The following is a 22,836-nucleotide window of genomic DNA, read 5'->3' as shown; positions in this document are numbered from 1 at the left end:
GCACTTCCGTCTTCCACAGACGGCGGCTCTCTGTCAGTTAGAGGCTTTCACTTCTCTTTCGCTCTTTTCCCCTTGCTTCCCTCCTTTCTTGTTTCCCAACATGGCAGCGGTCAGGACTCTAAGGAAAGTATGTCAGCACTCTCTCCAGTGTCTGCTTCACACGTCCGCCTCGAGGTGAGATCCCCGGATTTCTAGCATTGTTACTACTACTGACTGGTAGTAGTACTACCTAGGAGATTCTTGACTTTATTTTTTGTTACTGTCCTCCTTTGTACGAGCGAATACCCACGTTTACCGCTTTTTTCATGGAAAGGTAGCCTTCCAAAGTCAGTAAACGTGTCCCTCCCTATAGCCGCCCTAGCGGCACACTGGTATTACAGCAAAGTGGCTGATGAAATCTCCACCACTCTTTGCATCCTCACTTTGGCAGCCAACTGATACTTTCAACAAGGTTAGAAGTAGTATTGCTACAAACTTTTCTTATTATCACGATAGTAAGATATTTATTATCTTAGTGTTACGACTTTGATTTCATAATATTGCGACTTTAATTTTTCTCGCTACTCATATTGTTACGAATTTAATCTTGACAGAACGACTTTTATCTCCTAATATTTCGACTTAAATCTCAATTGTCCTTTTTATAATAAAAGAATACAACTGATATTACAACAGACAGAACGTTACAACATTAATCAAGGGATATTACAGTTTTAATTTTATGTCACAACTTGAATCATGTGATAGCCCCACATTTTCTCCTAATTTTAGGATTTTAATTGCATCATATTTACAACTATTGATTGGTGTAATCTAGAAATGTTACTACATCTGATTTTGGGAACAGGTAGAGCTCTGCTTGCAAAAATGAAATAAAGAACGGCCGGTCGAGTAACCTTTTCTGCACATATTTACTAAAGTACGGCGTGGTAAACCTACTCTGAGAAGTACACTTTGATTCAATAAAATGTGAGTAAATGTAACATTTCTAGCCACCAATTGCTACAAATTCAGTGAGTACTGATATAAAACATTCTAAAATTAGCGATGTTACGTTCTCTAAGTGGACTGTATGCTAGCTGCTAAAAATAAAAAAAGCACAGCTGTGCTACAGTGTCAACTATGGTGTAAGTTGCCAAACAATACCATTGGCCAACGGTTGAGCTTACATAACCAAAGAAAAGATGAGCCACTCCGATGCCAAGCGCTGATGTAACCGCCTTCACAATAGTGGTGACTGGAGGAAGACATTTAACGTCCATATTGATACTCAAGAGAGTACTATACGATACCATTTTCAATACTAATTTAAAAACACACCCTGGAAACTTCTAATGCTAACAATGGTAAAATAGTTATGCTTCATTTGAAAGTAAATGCATTGACTTAAATGAGAATGGTGCCCTTTCCAACATGGCACTCCTGTGACATTTTCTTTGGCCAAACGAAAGGTATTTTCAATTTAAATAAGTTCATTCAATTATTTTTTTGAACTGCTTATCCTCACAAGGGTCGTGGGGTTTGCCGGAGCCTATCCCAGCTGACCACAGGTACCAAGCCCCTTGCCCACCATGGCCACTTTGATGACGTTTGTTGGTCTTCTGCCATGAATTTAATTGAATTTACTAGTAGTAAACATCCAATCTGTTTGTACTGTGGCTGGCAGTATATTAACATAGGTTCCCCTCTCATTTCAAATGGATTGGACCACTATTGCCATCAATCGCAGATAATTAAATTCATTTTCTGGTGTTAAGTTATGGTGTTATTTTCTTACCATCCTATCTTACCAGGTCACTTTCTGTTCATTTTGGTCACTTATTTTAATTTAAGTTCACTTTTCTGTTGAATTTGAGTTGCAGTGGTACCTCTAGTTAGCATATTAATTGGGTCCAGAAGTGGGATCGTAACTTAGATTTTTCGAAGGTAGAAGTATATTTTATGTTGAGATAGCGTACCGTATTTTCACACCTATAGGTTGCATTGACTTAAAGGGTGATGTCTCATATCTATTAAGCAAGATTCGCTATCCAACACGCTGGATTTCATCTCACTGTTAGGGTCAGAGTTTTTCCATAACAGTGATTCCAGCTTTGGCGAAAGGTCAATCTACAGTGCTCATCGACACCGCCGTATATAGGTAGAGCATCGACACCGCCGTATATATGTAGAGACACTCCCCAACTTACAAACATTCAACTTACGAAAAACGGTACATAAGAACATGTCTGCAAATTGCGTTTATGTCAAAAAATGTTCATAAGTTTGGTTTTGTATTGCGCGCCTTTTTCTGAGTCGTGCTTCTAACTGCTGCTAATACCGACGCCTGGCAGTGTTGCAGTGCGGAAGTTGTGGAAGTACGTGGCGTATCTCCAATGCGCAAAGAACCTTTTTCATTTTTATCATTAAATATCTCATGCATCCATTATTCAATATGGTTGGTGAAAAGCGAAAGGCTTCTAGGGAGGGAGGTGCAAGGAAGAGGTAAGCCATTTCATTTGAAACAATAGTGGCAATAATAAAGAAGCTTGATGCCCGTGAGAAAGTGGTGTGTTGCATAGCTGTCTGTTGTAAATTTCTCTCTCCATCCTCTCTAATGTATGTATACAGTACTGTATGTATTCTCTCCATTCAATAAATGTTTCTTTCAGAACAAACCAACGCTGGTTACTTATACAAGCCTTAAAGATACATGCACTTATATAAACCTTCATTATACTTATATAGGCCTTAAACATAAATTATAATACAAAATTTAGCACTCAATCAACTTCAATTTGAACAATTTCAACTTATGAACAAGCGCTGGGGAACATAACCCGTTCGTAAGTAGGGGAGTGTCTGTATGTATATACAGTTGTGGTCAAACGTTTACATACACTCTAGTTTCCAGTTATTTCTACAACTCTGATTTGTCTCTGATCGAGTGATTGGAATATATACTTCTTTGTCACAAAAAAACATTCATGAAGTTTGGTTCTTTTATGACTTCATTATGGGTGAACTGAAAAAAGTGATCAAATCTGCTGGGTCAAAAATATACATACAGCAGCGCTAATATTTGGTAACATGTCCCTTAGCCATTTTCACTTCATTTGGGTGCTTTTGGTAGCCACCCACAAGCTTCTGGTACGCTTCTGACTGAATCTTTGACCACTCTTCTTGACAAGATTGTTGCAGTTCAGTTAAATCTGATGGCTTCCTGACATGGACTTGTTTCTTCAACATTGTCCACAAGTTCTCAGTGGGGTTTAAGTCAGGACATTGGGAATGCTATTAGAAACCCTTAATTCTAGCCTGATTTAGCCATTCCATTCCCACTTTTGATGTGTGTTTGAGGTCATTGTCCTGTTGGAACACTCAACTGCGTCCAAGACCCAATCTTCAAGTTGATGACTTTAGGTTATCTTGAATAATTTGAAGGTAATCCTCCTCCCTCATTGTCCCATTTACTCTCTGTAAAGCACCAGTTCCATTGGCATGAAAACCGGCCCACAGCATAATATTACCACCACCGTGCTTGACTGCAGGCATGGTGTACCTTTTCTCCTCCAAACATATTGCTGGGTATTGTAACCAAACAGCTGGATTTTTGTTTCGTCTGACCACTGAACTTTCCTCCAGAAGGTCTTATCTTTGTTCATGTGATGTGCAGCAAACTTCAGTTGAGCCTTAAGATGCTGCTTTTGGAGCAGGAGCTTCTTTCTTGCACAGCAGCCTCTCAGTCCATGGAGATGCAAAACATGCTTGACTGTGGACACTGACACCTGTGTTCCAGCAGCTTCTAATTCTTGGCAGATCTGCTTTTTGGTGATTCTCAGTTGAATCTTCACCCACCTGACCAATTTTCTCTCAGCAGCAGGTGATGGCTTGTGTTTTCTTCCTGGTCGTGGCTGTGACAAAACAGTGCCATGCACTCCACAAACAATTCTTTGCACTGTTGCTCTTGAGACCTGCAGCTGCTTTGAAATGGGTCCAAGTGACTTGTTCAAGTCAAGGATCCACTTTTTTTCAGATCCATCCTGACCTCCATTGACTTTCCCATTGTAGTGTTTGTGGCCGTTTGCATTCAATGAGCCCTATTTAAATGGCCCCAGAGAAGTCACCAGGTGTAGTCACTCATAATCACTCACAATAACTTAAGAGGCTATGATATGAAGCTCATTTCACTGACACATGTATGCCCTCAAACCAAAAGTTGCTGTGCATTATGAAATAAAGAAAAGAATCATATGAAGTCATCACCATTGGCAAGCAGATTATTTTCAGCCTAAAAAAACTAAATTTCCCTCACATATAGAGATGTCAGAAAATTGAGAGAAAAATGATCTGATCCCACAGGTACAGGAAGTGACCAAAAATCTTCTCAAAGTGGCCGAAAATCTTCGCGTAAAGCAAAGCATCCCCTAACAATTTTATGGGAATGGTATTTTCTATTTATTTCTAATAATACGTTTACTATATTAATTAGAGTATAGCGCACACCCGTGGATAACGTGCACCCATAATTTGTGACTAAAAATTGCTGTTTTTCACTTTTTCTCAGCTCACACCAAGGATTGCACATGTACTGGTAACTGGCAAATGCTGAACACGTCTCGATGAAAAAAAATATTATTCACGACAAATGGTACGGAAACCTGTTAAAATAAACTACCATTATAAACAATTCTCAAAGGGAATTTAGAATTTTAAATCATTAAAGTATAATTCATCATCTATTATGCTATAAAAAAATACAATTCAAACACTGATTCATCATCGTCATCAGATTCACCAAACAATTGACTCCAATTTTCTTGGGCGAGTGAGCAGCTGCCCCGCTAATGTTTACGTGGCAACTTTTTGATTATTTTATCTCCCCATATAAACTTGCCAAATGATAATGAATAAATAAATCTTAAATGGCTTTTGTAAAAGAAGGTAGCTCATCGCCATCTTGCGGAAAAATACAGGTTTTGAGTCTAACGTTATTATGGCTGACTTTTTCACAGGCGGAGGGCAGTTTTTTATTGGGATTTTAAAGAGCTCGTGTATAACATGCACCCAAACTTTGCTTTAGTTTGTTGGTACAAAATGTTGCGTGTGATACTCAAATAAATACGGTAAATATTAATTCCTGTTCTAGGCAGGAAGCAGTGGTGATCTCAGGAAAGAAGCTGGCCCGACAGATCCGGGACGAGGCACGCGCCGACGTGGAAAAGTGGATGTTGGCCGGACACCGACGACCTCACCTTAGCGTCATTCTAGTTGGCGACAATCCAGCGAGCCACTCCTACGTCCTTAACAAGACACGGTCTGCTGCCGATGTCGGTGAGTGACCGCTCCTTTTTTCCCTTTTCCCAAGAGAATGGCACCTTTATAATTCCTTAAAATGAACAGACCTTCCCCAAAACTAAAAGTAAAATAAAAGTCATAAAAGAAAGCTACCTAGGAATGCATTACAAATCCACTAAAACTGGCCTGGAAATGTCATAAAAAATCACTGAAAGTCACTTGGAAACTTCAGCCATAATATCTGAAGGATTGATAAAAAATATAAAGAATGTGACACTAATGCCCCAAATTATACACAATAGTAATCTCTTACTAGGCCACAACATCTGAAGGAAGTGATCAATAAAATGAAGAAAGTGGCATGAATGCCCCAAAGTATATTGGATAGTAATCTCTTTCTATCCTGTATACTTGGGGCATCTTTGATCACTTCCTTCAAATGTTATGGCGTAAGTTTCCAGTTGGAGATGCCCAAAATACAGATAAATTTACTAAAAATAATAGCAAATAATCTGAATTACCTTTAAATAAATAGAAAGTGAGAAATACACATCCCTTCCTTAGGAATCTCCAGCGAGACCATCCTGAAGCGCTCAGACATCAGCGAGGAAGAGCTCTTGGACCTTATCTTCAAGCTCAATACGGACCACCGCGTAGACGGCCTGCTGGTGCAGCTGCCACTTCCAGGTGATAACAGTGGGTGTGAAGAAAACTCTGGGCTGAGAAAGTTGACGTTCCTACTCGGTTCCTCGTATCAGAGCACATCGACGAGCGCGCCATATGCAACGCGGTGGCACCTACCAAGGACGTGGACGGCTTTCATGTGGTCAACGTGGGACGCATGTGCCTGGATCAGTCCAGCATGTTGCCTGCCACACCCTGGGGGGTAATGGAGATCATCTTACGAACCGGCATTGCCACCGTGGGCAAGAATGTGGTGGTGGCAGGGCGCTCCAAAAACGTTGGCATGCCTATCGCCATGCTGCTTCACACGGATCGGCGACACGAGAGACCGGGAGGTGAGACTGCAAAGTTTAGTACAGTAGTACCTCGAGATACGAGCTTAATTCGTTCCTGGACTGAGCTCGTATGTCGATATTCTCTCAACTCGAACGAATGTTTCCCATTGAAATTAACTAAAAAACAATTAATTCGTTCCAACCTTCTGAAAGAAACACCAAAAGCAGGATATTGGATTGGAAAAAAAACGTTTTCTTCTAATCGCCATCTATTTAACAACAAAGTAACACGTAACTGGTGGTTTGATATTACTAAAATGTGTTTAGTAGAACTAAAATCAGACTGATTTGGCAGAGGGTAGAGTGAAGGACATATAGGGGGGAGGGGGGAGACTTTTTGCACCGGTGAATCGTAATATAACCAACAAATTTAAATGAACTTAGATTGCGATGCAGACACACTCAGAAACAAGTTTAATCTAACCTTACACTAAACTTAATTCAAATTTAGTTTTACATTTTTATACCTTCTCAGGGCTGTTTGGGGAAAAAATGCAACGCTCTGTCCAGTGCTCGCAGAGACATTACAAAAAGGGAGTTGCGACCAGAGATATTACATGAGGAGTTTGCTGGGGAGAGAGCCAGTGCCCCTGATGTTCTTATGAGCAGCCAACGAGAAGTAATATATGCTCCTTGTGTTAGCTCCGGCATTCACGCTGAGTGACGGAAAAAAATTAAACGCTTTGCCATATTTTGGATATTAAACATTACACATATGAACGCTTTGATCATTGGGAATGTTAGGTTTGTCATTATTATAAATGTGACATTAATACAAGACATTTTAATACATCCTTTGCATAAGAAATGCTTGCTCCAAAGTTAACCAAAACACCTTTGGAGGTCACTTCTCCTTCACACCTGGACTTCCCGAGACTATGGTACACAACAAGCTCTTGGGAACTGAATTTGTTTTGGGAAGTGTGGCTTTCCAGGATGGTTTACATTTAAACTCTCCTGGGAAGATTCGACAGACCTACAATAGTTTTGAGAACTGAGACAAATTGTTGTCATTCATGTCAGGCATTTTCTCTATAGGTCTAAAGTACTGTTTCTTTCAGTATTAAGTGTTTTTGGGGGTTAAAAGCACTACGAGCACACGGAGTCAAATGTTTTGCCACTCGCCTGGGATGTTTTGAATGGACTTACTGTAACGCTTGGAATACACGGGGAGGCTATTTTAGGGTGAGCATCCGCCGAGTTGATCTAATTAAGTAGCGTGTCGGCAATAAATAAAACCAGTCACTCAAACGGTCGGGGTCATACCAAAAAATGCAATTTGGTACACAAACATGGCACATTCACTGATTGGGCATTTTAAAGAAAAAAATAGACTTAAGTGCGCCCTATAGGTGTGAAAGTACGGTACTCATGAGCCGTTGAGTTTGTTCAAGATTTTTCCACAAATACGGAAATTTTGTTTCTTCTTAATTTTTTTCTGATTTGTGCTGTTGCAATGGTGACTGCTTCCTCGGCTGCCTTCTTGTTGAATTCCTTTTGAATTCCCCAAGCATAAATAAGTTTAAGCAGACAATGGGTTGAAGAAATTGGAGGGTTGTTGTGAGACAGCCAGTTAGATCTCATTATATGGTGGAGTGAGCTGCTAAAGTGAGAATCATTGCAATCAAATGCAGCCCAATTTTTCAACAGTTTTATATTCTTTGATAATGAGCAATTGAACATTTGGTACTGAATGAGTTAATAATAATATCCCTGAAAATGCCACCAGGTGATGCCACTGTGACCATCTCCCACCGTTACACTCCCAAGGATCAACTCCGACATCACACTCAAATCGCCGACATTGTGATTGCCGCCGCAGGTTCAAGTATCAACTATTCACTATAGCATGCACACTAATTCCACATTGGTACAGTAGGATACCCTATGCACAAACCGATTTTCCTAGCAGAGGACACATTTGGGAGCCTTTTATTATTTTTTTCCATGTAACTAATCTAAAATTACAGTATATCAGTTTAGCTCATATTCTACTCACTTTTTCTAGACAGTGTTTCCCAATCACTGCACGCTGGTGTGCCGTGACCAATACTCGGGTTGTAAAATTCCGTCAGAATTGTAATCTCACATGATAAAAATGTGAATATGACAAACAAAGTTGATACTGTAATATTCCAAGATTCAAATCGTAGTATTACAAGATTGAAGTCGCTTTGTTGCTTATTTTCAATGCAGCATGAACCGGAAATTGTTAGATTTCATGGGACGACGCTACTTGTAATAAGAGCTTGAAGTTATATGACTAAAAGTCATACAATTATGACTATAAAATCAGTACATTACTTATTTTTACATCACATGAACCGAAAGTTATTTGTGGATCTTGGACTTCAACTTTTTGTGATGTGAGGTTGGTGTTAAAAATTAGATATTGAAATCCTTTTTTGGGGGGGGGGGTTCTCTGATTCATGTTAACTAAAGTGATGACAATGGCTTCAAATTGTAAATATAACAAGAGTTTTAAATTAGAAGATTTTTGCTATGCAAATTATGTCGCTGCTTAAACCGGCTGGGAAACACTGTTTAGCGTATGCAAGTTTGCTCATTTCTAATGCTAGCAGAGGAGACAAGTTTGCTAGCCTACTTTTCCCCATTTCACTAATTCTAAAAAGCTAATTCGGCATTATTTTGTTAGCTTATCACGTTTGCTAATCTGTTTTGTTAAAAAGACTGCAAGTGTGCTCTTTTAGTTCTTGGCGCTCGGCGTGTTATCCGAACTCACGTAATAATCCCTTTTGCCAGCAGAGGGCGAACTCACTTGACTACTTTACCCCATCATCATTTCTAACAAAACTAATACCACATCATATGTGGTAATTACTTTTGGTAGGTGACTACAGAAGTTAGATCGCCTGCTTTTACCACATTAATACTTAGATTTAGCAAGTTTCGCTAATTCTAACTGATTCTGTGCTTGGCTCTTCTATTAACCACTTTCTGGCAGACTACCTATGCGATCTTAGTTTATTAACACACTATTAGTTTGTAGGCTAAGCGAATGTGTTAAACGCTTGTTATCAGGGAACTAGTTTGCTAGCCCAATTTCCTTGTTTTTTTTCTCCTAACAAAGCCAATACCACATTTGTGTGTTAGCCTATATCTCAGTGTTTCCCAACCACTGTGCCGGGGCACACTGGTGTGCCGTGAGCAATGGTCAGGTGTGCCGTGGGAAATTGCAAGAAGTCATACAATGTGATATTGAGAGAGAAAAATTCATATGAATATAAGGAGATTAAAATGGAACTATTACAAGGTTCAAATCAAAATATGATGGACGTTAAATTGTAGATTATACTATTAGTAGATTCAAGTTGTCAAACAGTAATTTTTTGCTCTTTCTCTTAGTCGAAACGGAAGTTGTCTGGTTTCTAGGGCATCAACTTTTGCCGGCGTGAAGTCTGTGTGAGCACATTTTTTGGGTAATATTAGGAGATTTAAGTAATATTTGGAGAAAAATCATAAAATGATGCGATCAATAACTTTACTTGGTTATTTGCATCACTCAAACCGGAAGTCGTTCAGGGTCCACAGGCCAAATTTTCGTGACATTAGGTCATTGTGAAAAATTAGATTTTGGAATAATTTTGGATGCGATTTCTGCTGATAAAACTTCGATGAGAATAACTATTATAAATATAGGCGACAAAGATTTTCAGATGGTGGTGTCCCTTGAGATTTTTTTCAATGCAAAAAGTGTGCCACGGCTCAAAAAAGGTTGGGATACACTGCTATATCTCATGTGCTAATCACTTTTGCGTTTGGGTTGTGCTAACAAGTTAGTAGGCAGATTACACACGTTTTCTTAGCTCATGTGTTATTTGATTTTGATAGCTGACTACACGGATTCAATAGATTAGCTCATTAGAATAACAAATACCGAACAATTCTATTTTAGGTATGCAAGTATCACTTATCTAAGTGGAAGACTGGTTTGCTAGCCTCCTATCCCTGCTAATTCTACATGAGTACATTATTTTGGCTGTTGTTTATTCTTGATTAGTTTTTTTTTCTTAACTGGCCATCTACAGGGAAGCAGTAGTTGGAAACTCAATTTCAAAGAGCACTCATTGTGCAGTTTTTTATTTCTTATCCCTCCCTCTACCAACGGCTGCATTTTAGTACTATATTGGAGCCCCTCACGATACCAATATCGCTAACGGTGACACACTAATCATCTTCTACAGGAATTCCCAATCTCATCACCGCCGACATGATTAAAGAGGGGGCAGCAGTCATTGATGTGGGCATCAACCGAGTGCGGGACCCACTCACTGGAAAGAGCAGGCTGGTTGGGGACGTTGATTTTGAAGGTATGCACAAGTTTTTTTTTTTGTCTTAAGGTCAACTGAAATATATGTTTAAAGAGAGAGGAAGTTTAGGGTTAGCGTTAGATAATAAGACTTCCTGTTTTCTTGCAAAATAAGCACTGTTGTCATAAAGATTACAACATTTGTCAATGCTGTCCATTTTCATGGACACAAGACATTTAATTGTAATATTCTACAATGTGACTTTGTTATTGTAATACACCTTATTACCTCATACTAATATTACAACTTTAATCTAATAATATTATGCCTTCAATTAGTAATATTGCAATTTTAAAGTGTTAATTTAAACCTTCTGATATTACAATACATGACTTAATTCTTATATTTCTTAATATATCCTTCTGTAAAGCTACAAATGTATTCTTTAGTACTCTTGTTCTTTTTTTTTTTTTGCACAAATGCCCCATCACACTCAACAATGTGTCATTGGTGATATAACATGTTTTAAATTTAAGATGTAATAATATTTCTGACTTTGGCCCTTAGGCGTGAGACAGAAGGCGGGCTTCATTACACCAGTTCCTGGTGGGGTGGGGCCCATGACCGTGGCCATGCTCATGAAAAACACCATCAAAGCAGCCAAGAATGTCCTGCTCTATCCCCCTGAGAGAATCCGCATGGCAGCCGCATCCTAAAGTGGAGAAATGGATGTCCAAAACACCAAAAACATTCCACCACCTGTTAAACTTTAATTTTTAACCTCTTGTCCTCTCCTGGCTTGACTGTTATATACAAGATACACTTTTTGGACATTCTGTTTTGGAATAGGATCATTAGAAAATATTTTATTTATTGCCAATTATTTCTGATATTTGATGCTGCGCTCACACCAAAGTTAAAATGTCAAGCGCTAAATGTCAGTACAAGCCATATACAAATACTATGACTTCATCCTCGGAATTATCCGCTTGGTAGCAAATTTAGACCGGGTGTTTTGTTCGCGAGGATTCCTTGCTTTGAATTCACACCAGGGCAAAATGTGTGCAAACACAAACTTTTTAGGTTTGTTCCGCACAAAACTGGAGAAGTGTGAATACTCCTTCAATATTACGATACTCTAGTTTTTTTCTTTGCTGTTTTGTTGAGCAGTTGTTGAAGTAACTGTCATTTACAGCTGAAGTTACATGAATGAGAAATTATTTTCTTCTTCACTTCATTGTCCTAGAAAGATCAAGCCGAACAATATTCATAGCAAGTTGGGGCGTATTCGAAGATATTGGGCCAGCTATGCAGAATTAACTTGACTGTTGCCACTTTAATAGATAATTAAATTGACCTTGTATTGGATGGTGTAAAACACAGGTGAAAGAAAAGTTGTACGGTGTGAAGGCACCTTTCTGGCCCATTTAGTAGGAGAGATTAGCCGATAAGAAAACATGGGCAACAGCTAAGAACAAGTGAGTTCTGATTCTCTGAATTAAAGGCAGAAACTTTTAGATATTTATTTTTGTTTTAGGTCGGTTTAAAACACCAGTTTTTGTTGTTGCTGCTTTTTGGCTTGCCCCTATCACTAAATAAGCCGCTTTTCCATTTTTAGCGAAGACCAGTACCACCACATTAAAATATGCATATATTCAATCCCACAACGTAGTGAACAACATAATGCATACTAACAGTTTGAAAAACAAAGGGCAGCCATCTCGCCAATCAAGGATAGTTTGGTAAACGTTACACATAAACAACAGGCCATTGCATGTTTTTACCCTAGTTAAGGGGATGGACAGTCTGTCTTGCCACGATGTCACCTCGCATCAGCTGCACCTCCCCAACTGAGCTCCCCAGTCAGTCATGCTGGTATTTGTTACTTCAAATGAAAATATTTAGATACGACATCAATCAAAGTTGTGTTAATTTCATTTACCATTTTGATATATTTTAGTAAAGATGGAAATAAGTAATTTAAAATAAGATGGTGCGAGATGCACACTGATAATTTCTAAAAGATAAAATACGGTGCCGATCTGTTGCAGACTCAGAAACACTTCAAAATTATTTCACACACAGGATTGTGTTTACAGTGTAAACACTAAACGCATTAGCATCAATGCTAGTAAGCACAGGAGAAAGTGAATATAAGTCGGCTCCACCACACCTACAGTATCCTAGACCTGAGAGGACATGTTTTAAAAGCCTTCTGCATTCATTTTATTTATTATTCCTTCAAATTTTTCAGTTTGGTAACAAAAGACTTAACTTTTGCCCAATTTAAAAATGTATTCATTTAAATTTCTCCTTGCAAGACCTGAAAAGAAGTGATTCCTTTGAAAAACTTTGAAAAATAAATATCAGTGATTATTCTAGCTGGTGTCTTCTTTTTGTCGCACCATTAGTCAAAAGCAAACAACATTAACAAAGACAATACTTACATCTCGTAGATATGTATGTATGTATGTATGTATGTATGTATGTATGCATGTATGCATGTATGCATGTATGCATGCATGCATGCATGCATGCGTGTGTGTGTGTGTATATGTATATATTATTGCCTAAGTTTACAACAATAAAACTTAGATCACAAGTAAAAAATTAGATGCATTTATTCTCGTAATACAATTTATTATGCAAAGTTACATAGCATTACAACTTTAATTTCATAATATTACAAAATTTTCCTAGCTAAATTTTCATTTCATTTTAATCTGACTGAATTTCATTTTGTTCCTTTTTTTGTCTGCCCCTAATATTCAGTGGTAGTTCTCTTGATTAAAATGTGAACGTGAAAAGTTGGCAAAGTGACTTCCTATCTGTTGAGTCCCAGCGTTCTCTGGAAGGTGCCGCCATCAACCCTCATGGCTTGCTGAAAAATTGGAAAGGATAAAAGCATGTTAAAGAAAGAGCTAACAGGAGTGAGTGAGAGCTAGTAATCATGGTTTTGTCCCTGCTTCATTCACGATGTCGTAGCTGTAGTGTATAAACCACTGATAATTATTTCAAATCATGGTTTTGTCCTTGCTTTGTTCACACAATTGTAGTTGTAGTGTATTCCCAATCACTTTAAACTATATTTAGATTTACAGAGCCCTGTGTGCCAAAGTCGCCCTGACACGTTTCCAATGTTGATGTTACTTAAAAGGGACAAGCACACTGCACACAAAACATTTATGTTGAGATTTTCCCCAAACAAAATAAGGAAGTAGTTCGGCGTGTTTTCTCAGTTATGACGCTAAGTGATCGACTGAGTTTCTGAAGAAAGGGAATGGTTGTGTTTACTTGTTGTTGGAAAAAAGCTTTTGTGTGAATTGCAATCGGACAAACTTAACCTACTGCTTTATTGTTTGCAGAGAACGCACATTGCACAATAGCACCCTTGGCAACTTTTCTAGTGAAGTCTCTTGAGTTTGTGTATCAGCATCAGGGCTCCGGAGGTCATTTGTCCAGTTTGAACAGATGTTACTTCTGTCCATGGTGCTGACTAACCAGTAAAATAATGATTTAGGGAAGCAATAATTCGGTCTATTTCCTATGTAATTCTGATTAATGAATTTTTTTAATGTCGGCTTTTCTCCAATGAACGTAGCTTCCTATTCAAAGAACAATACATGAACAAGCCTATGGTGAAAAACACATGGCCTTCATGTTGTAGTAGATCGAATAGACAAAATTCCCTAGAAAAGCTTAGACAAGTCAGTGTTTGAGGGTCAACAGTACATTATTACCAAAGGTTCCACCTTAAAATGGATTGGTCGCCTGGCAACTGCATTTGAATTGCACTTGAGTTTGAGTTAGATTTATTGGATAAAGGGACTATACAAATTAATGAACATATACATGTAAATATGTAAGATTATAGCCACAGGTTAACTCCCTTTGTGAAAACCCCTGCTTTAATATTAAACCTCTTTTTAAATACATTCTTAGACAAAAAATTTTTGAGAGCGAGCGAATCCGGCGATTAATTGTCCGTTTGACGAAATGCCCAACGGCGAATCCGGCGACAAATTCTCCGTCGACCAAACGCCCCTTCGACCAAACGCCCCTTCGGCCAAACGCCCCTTCGGCCAAACGCCCCTTCGGCCAAACGCCCCTTCGGCCAAACGCCCCTTCGGCCAAACGCCCCTTCGGCCAAACGCCCCTTCGGCCAAACGCCCCTTCGGCCAAACGCCCCTTCGGCCAAACGCCCCTTCGGCCAAACGCCCCTTCGGCCAAACGCCCCTTCGGCCAAACGCCCCTTCGGCCAAACGCCCCTTCGGCCAAACGCCCCTTCGGCCAAACGCCCCTTCGGCCAAACGCCCCTTCGGCCAAACGCCCCTTCGGCCAAACGCCCCTTCGGCCAAACGCCCCTTCGGCCAAACGCCCCTTCGGCCAAACGCCCCTTCGGCCAAACGCCCCTTCGGCCAAACGCCCCTTCGGCCAAACGCCCCTTCGGCCAAACGCCCCTTCGGCCAAACGCCCCTTCGGCCAAACGCCCCTTCGGCCAAACGCCCCTTCGGCCAAACGCCCCTTCGGCCAAACGCCCCTTCGGCCAAACGCCCCTTCGGCCAAACGCCCCTTCGACCAAACACAAGGTAATTATGGCGGTTAATACAAATTACTTGTAAATATCCTCACTTTTGAAATAATAACATTCTAATTAAACACCATGTTTACGATTATTTTTAATGTGCATACATTTTTTAGGACACCCTGTATATGTATATACTGTATATACTCAGAGCACGCACGAAAGTTTCAGTAGCTTGAGAGACACTATAGTAATGATGTGTGGTTTGACCTTGTTGATGTCCTTGTGCTTCTCCTTGCTGACAATCTCCTCAATGATTTCGCCCTCTCCACGCACCAGCCTGGTGCGTCCTGTTTGGGGATCCAACACCCTGCGGATTACACTCTGCCGCGCATCGTACTCCTCCTTCGTTAGTGGCCTCCGGGTGGCCAGACGCGCCTTCTGCTCCTCTGTCATCACTGCAAACACACGTCCATACTCAAAAGACACGTCTCTTTAATACAACATTTAAAAACGTTTGTTCTTTCCATGTCTTTCCATTTGTCGCAATTATTTTTGACAAAAATATCCCGAAAATGTGGTATACTGGCAGCACGGCAGCAGACAGAAAGGCCCTGCAACACTGCCCAGAAGATCATTGGCTTCTCTCTGTCCTCGCTGGATGACATTGCCAGCCCTTGCTACCTCAGCAGAGCCATTGTCAGGGACCAATACCACCCTGGTCTCAACCTATTTCAGCTGCTGCCCTTTAACAGATGCTACAGATCTCACAAAGCACGGACAAATAGACTTAAGGACAGAGTTAGCACGACACACAATCCCTTCTGTGCAATAACTTTGGGGTGTGCAATAACAATGTGTAATATCTTTGAAATCTGTGCTATTTATTTTTTTCATTTTTTTACAGGGAAAACACACTGAAAAGATTGGAGTATTGCCACCAATTTCTTCAGCTGTGCATGATGACAATAAAGGCTTTTGAATTTGAATTGAAAATTAACAGAAAGTGACCAATAAGTGGCAAAAAATTAAATGGAAAAATGACCAAAATAAATAAAAAATAAATAAAAATGACTTATAACCAACAGGAATTGAGCCAAAAGGAAATAAAATTATTTCCTCTTAACTTAGGGGTACTTCTTAGTCGCTTCCATTTCATTGGATATCAGTGGGAAATTACCTGAAAATGCCCTAAAGTCAACTGAGGATGATCTGTCTGTAGTTAAGCATGAACATTTCAAAATGTATAATCAGATAGCTTTCAAGTGACAGCCATATTAAAAAAAATTGATTCGAAAAATATGTTATAATTTGGCTTCAAATTTGGTCAAATCATTTGCAAGATAAGATAACAATAATTTTGAATCAAATCAAGGATTTGGATAGGCTTCAATCAGCCTTAACTTATTTCATATTAAACGCTAGTCTTGCTTTCAAATGACATGTTATGTAATGATTTAAAAATGGTTGTTGTAAATTAACATTTATGAATGGGTGGTTTATTAGAATATACACATTGTTGGTTTGAATTCCGGATGGCTTCAAGGAAATTTTAGTCTACCATTCTACGTCTCAGAAGGGGGAAGCAGTGCACCATCAACACAGTGTATAATGGGAATGGGGCACTGCTAACCTCGACTCTCAATGTAGTGAATCGGTGGGCCGAGTACTTTGTAGACCTCCTCAATTCCACCGACACACTTTTCCATGAGAAAGGAGAGCCGGGGGAAACTGGGGTACTCTCTTATCTCTGGGGTTGAAGTCACTGAGGTGGTTAAAAAGCTCCTCGGTGGCAAAGGCTCCGGGAGCGGATGAGAACCGCCCGGAGTTTGAGCCCTGTGTGTGTCGGGGGCTGTCTTGGTTGACACACCTTGCGTGGACATCGGGAACAGTGCCTCTAGATTGGCAGATTGGGGTGGTGGTTCCCCGTTTTAAAAAGGTGTGGTGGAGGGTGTGTTTCAAATATTGTCGAATCGCACTCCTCAGCCTGCCCAGGAAAGTCTATTCTGGGGTAGTAGAGAGGACGGTCCGCCGAGGACGAATCTTGGATTCAGGAGGAGCAGTGCGGTTTATGTCTTGGCCGTGGGAGAATGCATCAGCTCTACAACCTCACCTTTCCTTTTCTGGGGTCCCTCCAGTGGACACTGTGCTGATCATTGGCGGGTGATCAAAGAAAAAGAACCGAGGAACCCAAGATACCGTTCTTACAAAAACACAATAATCCCCTGGGCGGTGATAAAAGCAGAAACATCACGCCTGGTCAAAAATCCATACAACTGAACTGTGTGATATTTTCCAATGTTGAAAATTAACTATTGTGTTTGTAGTTAAATACTATAAAAGGAGGGACTATTGGGGAAATACATCTCATGCATGCATTATGCGTAATAGAATAGGGACTAGCCTGACCGCCGTTTGAACCAGGTGGGTAAGTGCCCGCTAGTCGTGAATAACTATAGGAACGGGAAGTCAGGCTAACCTGCATAGAAAGGTCACTGGCGATGCATTTTTGCCAAAACGATAACAAAAGTGTGCAGATTCGCCCTGTTTTCGTTGATAATGAGCCTAAAAAAGGCTCTGAGTTTTTTTTAATAAAGATTGTCTTTCCTCCCGTCTGAAACCAGAACGAACAGAGTGCATTTTGTTCAAACTCCAATGGCTGTTTCCTCCTCAGACGCCTTCTCGTTAAATTCCTGATTGCATTAGCTTATGCTCTTTATGCTCCATTGAGAGTTAGTTTTGTTGCACCGCGACACAATTTCACCCACCGGAGACTGTGGTTCATGTTGAGATTTGACTGCAAGTCTTTTGAATGACTTGGAGGCTGTAGGAGGGCACAGCCTCCTCCAAGCATAAGATCAAGCACACAATGACGAACGGCAGTCAAAAGGAGAATGTTTAAACAGTTGTAGTGACAGCTAATGAGAGACAAGTAGAGTGTAGTGAAATTGTCATGTTTTTGTATTTGAGGCACTCCTTTGCATTTCAAAAGGTTTCGTAACCTGATAATTTCATACCTAGAGGACTTTGTAATGCGTTGAGGTAAGACTGTACTTGGCTGCCCAAGCATTCGGGTAGTGATTAATGTCTACTGTACCAGCAACGGGCTGACAGCAAATGAACAAATATCCTTTCGCTCTCACTTCAAATGGATTGGTAGTCTAGTGCCAAAATTAGTTGGAAAAATAAGAAAGTTATGACTTTATTTCAATGTCAGTTACCTGGGCCCAGTTCGTCACCGTCGTCATCATTGCCATGCCAAATCTCCAGTGAGGAAGAAGCTATGGCCGGGAAGTTGCTGAGTGGCTGAGCCAACTCCATCAGCCGCTTCTGGATGTCCTGCTCGTTGCGCTTCTGATCTTCCTTCATCTTTTTCAGTTTCTTTTTCTTGCTCAGCTTGGCCTTTTTCTCCTTTTTGGATTTCTTGGCCGACTTTTTTTTCATTTTGTCATTACTTGGCGACGAAGAAGAAGATGAAGAGGGGGTTCGTTTTTGCTTCTTGCTCTGTGTTTTTACACCTAAGGACACATTTTTTTATCATGTTTAATATCATACAGTTAGACGGAGTATTTGGAGCAAAATGATCGATGGATGATGGTAGATGGATAGAGATATAAAATAGGCATACATTAACTTAGAAAATTAATTGGTTCCAGAACTTTTTTCGTAACTTGAAAATGTTGTAAGTAGGTGTACTTTAAATGTAAATTCTATAATTTGTTCCATGATCCTCCCACTACTACCAAATAAACCCTTTATAATTGGTCAGTGTCTCAATTTTGTATAAAGGATGTGGGGGATACATTTATTAAAAAAAAAAAAAAGGAAATTAATGTCTAAAAATAAATAAAGCACATGAAAATGTGCCCTGCACCGGTGAAATAGTTCCCTCCGCAGTTGTTACTATGGGAGACGCAACTGTTTGTCCGCCAGATGGTGGAAAGAGCCCGTTCTAAATCAAAATCAAATTAGCGTATCATACATTGCTGCGTATAACGGAATTGGTGGTACTATTCCACAAAGTGTGTTTTCCTAGTATACTACCAGTGCCGAAAGCTGTCCACTTTTTACTACATTCTAGTAATATGTGCCGCGTTGCATGTGTTCGGTTTTTACTCTGACTGTAATTGTCTTTAAGATATGTGATGCCGATACTGATCTTAAACTGATCGAATGGACTCCGATCCGAGCGGCGTGATTGGCTTCATGCCCAGCTGATTGGAGGAATGAATGAGTGAGTGAGCGAGGCACTGGACAGCCCGGCCAATGTCCCGCCCTCCAGAGCCGTATACTTCACCGTGATTGGTTCATCCAGCTCTGAACACCGTGTCATTCATATCAATCTTGCGGGCCGCACGGACATTAATCTTGCATATTTAGACGCGGGCCGCAAATTAGCAAGATGTGCTCGCCCCCATAACAGGTGGATTGACAAAAGAACTACATATATCTCAGTGGCCGGATCCTTATCGCAGTTGCGAGACCTGTTGCGGATCAATATTGATCCATAAACAAGGAGCACCGGATTATAAGGCGCCTAGTTATCCTTAGAAGAAAAATGAAGGCTGCGGGATATACGGTGCTTTTATAGAAATAAAATTAAAACAATTTTCTCAAGAAACAATAACAAGGGGGACAGAATTGTGATGCAGAGCGAAATTTATTGGATATTTTGCACATTTTTTAAAATAAAAAAACTGAAAAGTGTGGCGTGCAAGATTATTGGGCCCCTTACTTTCACTCACTTCTCTGAATAATCCAATGTTGACTGATGATGGTGTGAAATAATATTTGTATTCTTATATTTAATCGAGCACACTTTTGCACTCTGATGTATTAAGTTATTAGAATAGACTTTTATTTACACCTATTGGTTAAAACGTGCACTAAACCTTTTGTACTCCACCTCCTGTATTAACGCCTCCCAATTTAATTACTTGTCTTATCTTTAATAAAAACAGTTGAAGCAGCTTTTCGGCGGGAAATAGCTTCGAGGAGCCTGGAGAGTAGTCACACTCTCCGGCATCTGAATTATTGCATCCCCCGCCGAGGTCCAATTCCCATTTATACTTCAATAAGTCCAAGTATAGGTCCAGACTTACTGATGAGCATCTTCAAGCTCTATTGAGGGTCTCCACTGCTTCCTCCCTCAAGCCAAATGTGACTCAGGTATGTGAGAAGAAGCGCTGCCAGGTCTCTAGCAGCAAGAAGTAGGCAAGAGAAGCTGTGTCCAGAATATTTTATGTTTAATGTTCCATTCAAGTTCAGAAAGGTAAAATTTAAAGAGGTGTTAATACAGACATTTGAAACGCAATAAAAATAATTTGTTTTCTCTACTTAGCCAGCCACTGTATATCTACTGTATTGTCATTATTATTTTATTTTTTATTACTTAATAAATTTCCTTCCACTTCACATTTTTTGTCCCACTTTTATATTCTTGAAAACAATATTCCACTTACATCTTTTTTTTTAAGCCTAAATGGTTTAAAAGCTCAAGGGAGCCAAATGCTTTCACAAGGCACTGTATTGTTACATTTATTCCACCAGGTACAAGCACTTGAAAACAGCTTCTCACTTGCAATGAGATGGGATCTAAGGGATTAATTAGGTTTTGCACCAAATGTGTCCAAACCACCCAACAAACACTTAAAAATTAATTACAGACACTCAGGGTACAGTACATGATTACTAACGCTAAGCCTAAGAAAGCCCAAAGTTGCGACAAGATTTATGAAAACATGTTGACGCTCACGATGCTAAACCTAATGCTAACAGATAATAAGCTTACGCTACAAGTCACATTCAGAGAGTGGTGACTGAGTTTACATCTTAAAGCTTTAAAGCAACAATGCCTGTTCTCTTTTGCCTTTAAAAAATCTTAACACTATGACAAAACAAAGCCTGCAGCTCCCCATTACCACCTGGGCGTTTCTTCCTTTATTCAGTCAGTCGGCAGCTGCCACTACCCACAAGGGTGAGAGTTTAGTTTGTGGTGCTTTCTTTAGAAGTTGACTGTCAGTTTTCCTTACTTTTTTCCTAAAAGGCATACTCCTGATTCTGTACATATTACATTGCTTTTTTTGCATAATTTAGATAGGTTTGCACCATCATATTCACCAATTTTGCCAAAAAAAGAGTTGTTCTCATTTTGTATTGAGTTGGGAAAGGCATAAACAATTGAAGCGCACCGAGCCTTCCACCTCTGCATTTATATCATGGTTACATAGCCCCGACCATGCTCTGATGCCTATTGCCGAATGTGTGTAGCAGGGGCAATATAAGCTGTTTCTCATCTAACACATTTTTCAAGAGTTTTTTTTAATAGCGCAACAATTGCCTTATGGTTCTAAACAAGCTGGTGGGACCTGCTTATATATTATAAACTTACAAGTCTGTGGCCCAATTGGCTTCGTGTTTTGATTGTATTGTTGCTCAGGTTGTGTAGTTTGTCACATGTGTGTGACTTCTGGATGTACAGTTGTTCTTAGCAGGGGACCTGTATCATAAAACTCTGCTTGACCACAAGTAAAAGGGACGGTCAATTGCAAGCTAGCCGGAGCAGACCAATTATAAAGTTCCTTCTAAACTGCAACACCCCCATTGATGATCTGGTCAAAACCCACTTTTGCCTGCTCGGAAAGGATTACAAACAAAGCCATGTGAAATTGTCACTCTGACAATAAATCCACGCGGTTGTAAGAACCGACATTTAGTCCAGGTTTGTCTTGCATGTCATTGTCTTCTAAAAAACAATACCGAAAAGAAAACGAGGTCGAAATAGAACAAACGTTCTAACAGGCTTTTTGTGAAATTCTCTGAGTGTGCCAAATGCAACCCTAGAAACTTAATCCCGGTGGCAGTTAAAAGAAGCAGCTCCCTTATCAAAGTGTTCGCGGGTAGTGCTATCGCCAAGTTTGACGACGTATGACTTGGGCATTTTAGGGAAATTATCAATAGTTGTTAAAAGCAACCGTCGTTAAAATTATATTTCACTGAACGTACCCTAATTTTAAATTGTGCGTGGAAGTTTTCAAAGATGCCAAAGACTTGCCTTCTACGCCCTCGACCAACCAACCACCAAGTCCCCTTCTGTACACACTCACACTTCCACCTCAATGAAAAATGTCTTTGCATGTGTTATTTTTTTAAATTGCTCAATAGTTGTTTTTCATTGGGTCCATTTTTTATTTTTATATAGCACTCACTTCGATTTTTGTGTGCCTTTTTCTTGGATTTCTTCCGAGTTGAAGATGACGACGAACCCGAGGGCGACCTCCTTCGTTTCTTTCTCTCGTTGTCATTTTTCTTCTCTTTTTTTCTCCTTGTCGGAGATCTGCTTCGGTCCATGAAAATCTGAAAACCGCTTTGTTTTCCCAAGATACACAATTAAGTATTTTATCCTAATTAAAAAGGGAATACATTCTTGCAGAGCACAACTCAGTGTCAGCTATCCGCCATTTTGAAAGTTGAAAGTTGTAAGAGGTGTTCACAAGAAATCGTAATTCCCGCATAACAGGAGAAAGTACGATTTGATCGGGCGTTTACTTAATTTTTTTCAGATTTTCGAGAGCACATGGAAATGATATAAATTAAACTATCAAATGTCCAGTTAATGTTTTTTATGGGACAACTTTATGTTTAGCGCTTGCTTTAAAATCTATGAATCGCATTGCCAAGATTACGACATGACATGAAGGCAACATTTTGTTTTCTGAAATTTATTTTATACGACTGTAACTAT

General features: G+C 39.8%; 2 protein-coding genes across 2 annotated transcripts; one reads left to right on the top strand and one right to left on the bottom strand.

The window, feature by feature from the left end:
- Window positions 1–12,948, top strand: LOC144181698 (bifunctional methylenetetrahydrofolate dehydrogenase/cyclohydrolase, mitochondrial-like). Its single transcript, XM_077710192.1, has 7 exons — window positions 1–174; window positions 5,129–5,313; window positions 5,842–5,964; window positions 6,036–6,296; window positions 8,026–8,118; window positions 10,502–10,627; window positions 11,135–12,948. The coding sequence occupies exons 1-7, from the start codon at window positions 101–103 to the stop codon at window positions 11,281–11,283; spliced, it is 1,011 nt and encodes a 336-aa protein (XP_077566318.1). The 5' UTR covers window positions 1–100; the 3' UTR covers window positions 11,284–12,948.
- Window positions 12,949–13,170: 222 nt separating this feature from the next.
- Window positions 13,171–22,586, bottom strand: arl6ip4 (ADP-ribosylation factor-like 6 interacting protein 4). The gene is made up of 4 exons (XM_077710202.1): window positions 22,301–22,586; window positions 18,314–18,610; window positions 15,363–15,550; window positions 13,171–13,448 (listed from the first exon to the last, which is right to left on the bottom strand). Exons 1-4 carry the CDS (start codon window positions 22,440–22,442, stop codon window positions 13,392–13,394), a joined length of 684 nt encoding a protein of 227 aa, XP_077566328.1. The 5' UTR covers window positions 22,443–22,586; the 3' UTR covers window positions 13,171–13,391.
- Between the last annotated feature and the right edge of the window lie 250 nt (window positions 22,587–22,836).

This window comes from Stigmatopora nigra, unplaced genomic scaffold (assembly GCF_051989575.1).
Source record: "Stigmatopora nigra isolate UIUO_SnigA unplaced genomic scaffold, RoL_Snig_1.1 HiC_scaffold_24, whole genome shotgun sequence".
In the NCBI taxonomy this organism is placed as follows: domain Eukaryota; kingdom Metazoa; phylum Chordata; class Actinopteri; order Syngnathiformes; family Syngnathidae; genus Stigmatopora; species Stigmatopora nigra.
The sequence above is the reverse complement of the archived record's forward strand: the minus strand, read 5'-3'. Positions and strand labels throughout refer to the sequence as shown.

Coding starts and splice junctions, on each gene's coding strand:
- LOC144181698 (XM_077710192.1), top strand. CDS start 101: ATGGCAGCGGTCAGGACTCTAAGGAAAGTATGTCAGCACTCTCTCCAG. Junction 5,965..6,035: donor GGTGCAGCTGCCACTTCCAG/GTGATAACAGTG, acceptor TCCTCGTATCAG/AGCACATCGACGAGCGCGCC. Junction 8,119..10,501: donor CATTGTGATTGCCGCCGCAG/GTTCAAGTATCA, acceptor CATCTTCTACAG/GAATTCCCAATCTCATCACC.
- arl6ip4 (XM_077710202.1), bottom strand. CDS start 22,442: ATGGACCGAAGCAGATCTCCGACAAGGAGAAAAAAAGAGAAGAAAAAT. Junction 18,611..22,300: donor AAAGGCACACAAAAATCGAA/GTGAGTGCTATA, acceptor ATGTGTCCTTAG/GTGTAAAAACACAGAGCAAG. Junction 13,449..15,362: donor AGCACAAGGACATCAACAAG/GTCAAACCACAC, acceptor CCAATTTTTCAG/CAAGCCATGAGGGTTGATGG.